This window comes from Siphateles boraxobius, unplaced genomic scaffold (assembly GCF_051911475.1).
Source record: "Siphateles boraxobius isolate OS27281-9 unplaced genomic scaffold, OSU_SipBor_1 164, whole genome shotgun sequence".
Lineage (NCBI taxonomy): Eukaryota > Metazoa > Chordata > Actinopteri > Cypriniformes > Leuciscidae > Siphateles > Siphateles boraxobius.
In genome coordinates this window covers 2,247,661-2,253,081 of record NW_027508771.1, presented here as the reverse complement: position 1 = coordinate 2,253,081, position 5,421 = coordinate 2,247,661, and the positions used below count along the sequence as shown (strand labels likewise).

The 5,421-nt window shown below is 35.6% G+C and overlaps 1 protein-coding gene across 1 annotated transcript; it reads left to right on the top strand.

Moving 5' to 3' along the window:
* The first annotated feature begins 2,083 nt into the window (after positions 1-2,083).
* On the top strand, positions 2,084-3,808 carry LOC143740056 (uncharacterized). The gene is made up of 4 exons (XM_077232126.1): positions 2,084-2,250; positions 2,326-2,413; positions 2,503-2,615; positions 3,573-3,808. Exons 1-4 carry the CDS (start codon positions 2,107-2,109, stop codon positions 3,786-3,788), a joined length of 561 nt encoding a protein of 186 aa, XP_077088241.1. The 5' UTR covers positions 2,084-2,106; the 3' UTR covers positions 3,789-3,808.
* Positions 3,809-5,421: the final 1,613 nt, after the last annotated feature.

The following is a 5,421-nucleotide window of genomic DNA, read 5'->3' as shown; positions in this document are numbered from 1 at the left end:
ATAAAACGATAAATGTAAAAGAAAAATACATTCGTTTTTCGATGTCTGTCGAGTTGTAATTTGCACTTTATTTTACTGAAACTAACGTAACTTCGACTTGATCCGCAACTTGTGAGATTTATTGTGTGACCCTTTCAAAAGATTGACTGGAGATGAAAACTCAGAGGAAAGGAAAGGTATGTAAAATACTTTAATAATATATATTTTTATATATTTACCCCCCCCCCCCCCCCCCCCCCCCCCTTCTCCCCATTTATCCGTGTAATGTATGTGTAAGTTAACTATTTAATGTGAATAGACATTTGTACTTGGCTAAAAACATATTCTACTAAAGTAATGTTACAGTTGATAATACATTTAAAACGTTTTTCTGAGTGCTGACTTTATATTGTGTTTCTGTTTTAAAATGTGTACAATTTCCATTTCCAAGGAGTAGAATAGAATATTAATTTGACTGATGCTTAAAAGAAATTCCTTTATGGTTTTTGATGTCATAGTAGTAATATTTTGTATTGAAAAAACCCCTCATAATTTTAATTAGGCAGAACAAAGTGATTTTTTAAGAATTAATACAACATTTCAGTATACAATTTTTAACTCTGCAGACAGACTTTGTTTTATCCCTACTTACAACTAACAGAGGTATAAAGAAGTTAAATGTCATGAAATAAGTGATTAAATAAATGTTAAGTGCCTTGTAATTCAGTAATCAGATACTGTGTTCCAACTGTGTGATTCAAATAGCCTACACTGTTTAACTTACTTGTTAACTTCTTCTAATTGTAAAGGTTGTCTTCAAAACTTCACGCATGGAAGCTGCTGGATTACGAGCTAATCCAAAGAAATCAGCAAAGGTGCATTTGTGCATGAAGTTAATTTGAAATAAAAACATTATTTCAAAGCAATCTGGGATTGCCAAATTATAAAGATTTTCAAATCTATATTTTCTTAATTGGTCTTCAGAAACTATTACTACAAGCAACAACCTTAGAGGTTCACCCTACTAAATGAGTCAGATGTAGGAAAACAGTTTAATTAGATACATTATGTGACGTGGCATTGACGCACAGAAGCCAATGGCACATATTGCTATGCTTAGTGACACATTCGGAATTCATTGGTATGTCCCACTGACATTGTCGCGACACACTGACATGACACCTGACACTGAGTCGCAGAACATGTCCGTATGTTGTGACACCTCCAGTAGTGACTGGCAGATGAGTTGAGCAGCTTTACTGACATAATTGTGACACTAAATCCTTAATAAATAGCCTAATTTAGTGATATTTTAAATTAAACACATCAAAGTCAGTCATATGTGTTTTAAACATGTTATCCGTTACTGTAAAACTTTTTCAACATGATGCTGAAGACCTACACCTCCTGGTGTATGTCCATGCAGCATCATTTAAAAAATAAAGGTTTACTGTAACTCAGTGTCAGTCAGGTGTCATGTCAGTGTGTCTCGAAATTGTCAGTGGCACATGCCAATGAATTCCAGTGTCACTAAGCATAGCAACATGTGTCATTGGCTTCTGTGCGTCAGATGCCACGTTACCATGTTAATACCGCTACTGGTTACCTCTAGTCATGTAAAATATAAATAAATTCATTTATTTTGATTAATAGACAGGCAATTTTCTTTTTTAAATCTGTTGTTTGTTTACTAATAGGCTATAATAAAAAAAAAATTGTTTAATGTTATTATTATTATTATTTTACAGGCACTTGAACTGACGGATTCAACCCCTATACCAAAGCAACCACACAAGAGAGACTTAACAAGAGCTGTAATTATTATTATCTTTATTATTATTTTACTTAATGTAACCAGCCGAATGTAAGACACTTATATCACATGATTATTTCACAATGATAGAGATTAAACGTTTCCATACAATGGCTGTAGATAGTGCTTTAACTTAAAACTTGAAAAAGGGACACAGAAGTATGACAGCTTTTGCATTTCTGGTTGAAGGACAGTATTCTTTCTTATATTTATTGTAGTCACAAAATTCTTACTTTTTAGTGATAGATTGTCTTGAAATCTTAATCTTGACACTGTCCTGTGCTAAGACCCTGACAAAACAGGCAGCCACACACATGGTTGATGCCCTGAAGGAGGACCTGAGAAAACAAAAAGTACCTGATCCTAACACGGCCCCACCACTTTATGACTCAGACTCAGACTCTGACGCAACAGCCATTGATGCAGAATCCTCTCCCATGCAGGAACCACTAAGAAATGTAAGTGTTGCAATAAATAATATAAAAATAATTATTTTATATTAAACACAATGCTAAAATCTTTTTCTCTTACAGCTTGAAACAGAAAGTGAGGATGATAGCTCATCACAGTGCCCAAAAAAGACACCAAAGCTTGACGATGAAATTCTCAGTGCATTGAAAGGTATTTATGATGAAGTGTAGTTTGTTTTATAGTTGACGAAACACATGAGTTTTAAACCAATATAATGTTCACCATGTTTGTATCACTAGAGTTGCCAAAGGTAGTAAAAACACTAAAAGATATAGTGGCGGCCATGAAGGTAGCTCCAGCCTCATCAAGTGAAGTGCAATATACAAAAGTTGTATCACCACCAGCAGAAATGGTATGGATACATGCACAGATATGTTTCTCATGTTAACATATTAAACATTAACACATACATTATGCTTAAATGTAAGCAAACTACTAAAATTAAATACATTATCGACAATGTTGTGAACAAAAAATATAAACTGAGCAGTATAAAAAAGAAAATTAACTTTTTAAATGTCTTTATGTAGGTGTTTATCTGAGTTAGTACAAAGGTCCGTCTTAAAGGGATAGTTCACCCAAAAATGAAAATTAGCCCATGATTTACTCACCCTGAAGCCATCCTAGGTGTATATGACATTCTTCTTTCAGACGAATACAATCTGAGTTATATTTAAAAATGTCCTGGCTCTTCCCAGCTTTATAGTGAGAATCAATGTGTATATATATTTTTTTTAATGTCCATCAAAGCCTTCTATCCATGATAAAAGTGCACCACAGGCTCAGGGGGGTTAATTAAGTCCTTCTGAAGTGAAGCGCTGAGTTCGTGTTAAAAAAAAACTTTTGGTTATAACTGGTAGTGTCTTAAAGGGATAGTTCACCCCAAAATGGAAGTTCGGTCATTTCCTCAGCCTTCAGTTGTAAAAAACCTGTATACATTTCTTTATTCTGCCAAACACAAAGGAAGATATGAGTGGTTTGGAACAACATGAGAATAAGGAAATCATGACAGAACTTTAAATTTTTTGGTGAACTATGCCTTAACTGTTCCACAGTTGCATGTTTATCAATTGTTTCTAAGTCGTTGAAAAAGCCAAACATTGTTTAAATTTTTTTACCAAAAAGAGATATGTAGATTTACTTAATTTTTTTTTTAGCAAATTATCCTTAATTTTTTGCAGTATCCTGAAAAGGTTTTTTTTTTTTTTTTTTTGCAAGTGTATATATAATATAGCCAATGTTAATGTCATTGATGCGCGCACACACACTTCTGACACAATTGTTTTGTTTTTTACTGTTATCTAAATAGATGTCCCTGGGTGAAGGAATCACCATTCCAAAAAGGGCGTTCGAGAGATTGTCTAAGACCAAAATGTCAGTATTTACCCAGGAGCTGGCTGTTATCATTTTTGGACACGAGGCTCTGGCGACATCAAGTCTAACGGGCAAAAAAAACACCAAAACAGCACTGGACTCCATCAAAGTGAATGCGCTCATTGGTATGTTTGTTGTTTCCTTTATTTAAACAGATGATAGCTACACTGAATAAATGGTACCTGGAAAAAATTGTGCTTCATGTGATGGTAGAATTTAATTTAAATTATTTTATTTAAATGCAGCATGTTAACTCCTTCACCGCCAGCATTTTTATTAAAACTTAAAACCTCCACCTGAATTTGATGATTCTTACCCATCTTCCATGGCCCCCACAATATTGTTTCTATGATTATCTGCACAAACACTATATCAAAATTAAGATCAGAGTCTTTGTCGTTAAAACAGTGTCTCATAAATGACAATCTGTCAATGGTGGGGAAACAATCAATATTGCTGATTCAAACAAAATATATTACGCTACACCAAGAAGGACTGGTAGAAATAGCTCTCTACATAACAATAGCAGGTTACCACTTTTTACAGAGGAGATGTATCTTTGTTCTATAAGTTCTGTAAGCTGTCTCTATGTGACACTGTCAGTCTGTTTTGAGTTATGTCTTTGGCCGTTTCTTAATATGTGTTCTTGTCTCTACTTGTGTTCTTGTTGACTTGTGAAACGTCATCAGTCGCTGCCCAAGTACTGTCCCAATACACAAGTTTGCATTTTGCAAGAACGGTTAAAAATCCCGGAAGTGTTCTTGACACGGCCATTTTACAGAGGATGCATCGGTTGGTAACTTGTGTGAACTTGACGGCAGAAATATCCCAGCATTCATTTCGGCATTCGAGGAAGGAGCGGGAAGCAGAGAGGCCGGTCAATATTACCAGAGACAATTTATATTACCGCCGTTTTTCCCCCGCTGTTGGCTAGTGATGTACACAAACAAACAACAGAAGCAGAATGAAAAGGAGACAGGCGTTGCTTTATTGTTATGAACATTACATTGTAGTGTATGTAGAGTAGTAATCTCTTGAGCTGAGGGTAAGCTTGGGCGATAAAGCCTGGCTGTTATCGTCAATAATTCTTGTCATGTTTGGGTACTGCAGACGGCGTCTGTGCGGGGGTATTATTGCGCAATACCAGCAAGAACACATCGTCTCAAACTGTCAGCAGCGTTCTGTGTGCTCGTCACCTTGTGAGTTCATTCTTGCAAGAACAACTAGCAAGAGCTTTCTGCCCATGAACACAAGTCCGTTCTTTGCATTCTTGGTTTTGAGAAACACCCTTTGTCTGTGTTCTGGAATTTAGTTCAGTTCTGTCGTTCTCCACCCCCTGCCTGTTTGTTTCCATGGTGTTTGGTTAATTGTTTGTTCTGTTTAGGTGTGTGTTGTTAATTAGTCATTATGCGTTCATTTGTCCCAGCTGTGTCTCGGTTTCCCTGATCTGTTCTGTATATTTAAGCCCTGTGTTTCAGTCTGTTCCTTGTCTGTTGTCGTTGCTATATTTGTGGTTGTTTGGTTCCCGATTTTGAGGAATAAAGAATTACTGCACTTGGATCCTGCTTCAACCTCCGTTGACACTCACACTCTCTTAACACTCTCATTAGCTCTCTGCATCACTTCTATTTTATTTATTTTTTTACTATGGATGATGTCCAAACCTTTGTATTTGAATGTGTTTATGCACTATTAAAAAATTACTATTCATAGTGCTTAACTGTACATTTAATTTTTAGCTTTCAGGTAAATGCCTTTCCGACTCATTTTATGTGAAGGACAAG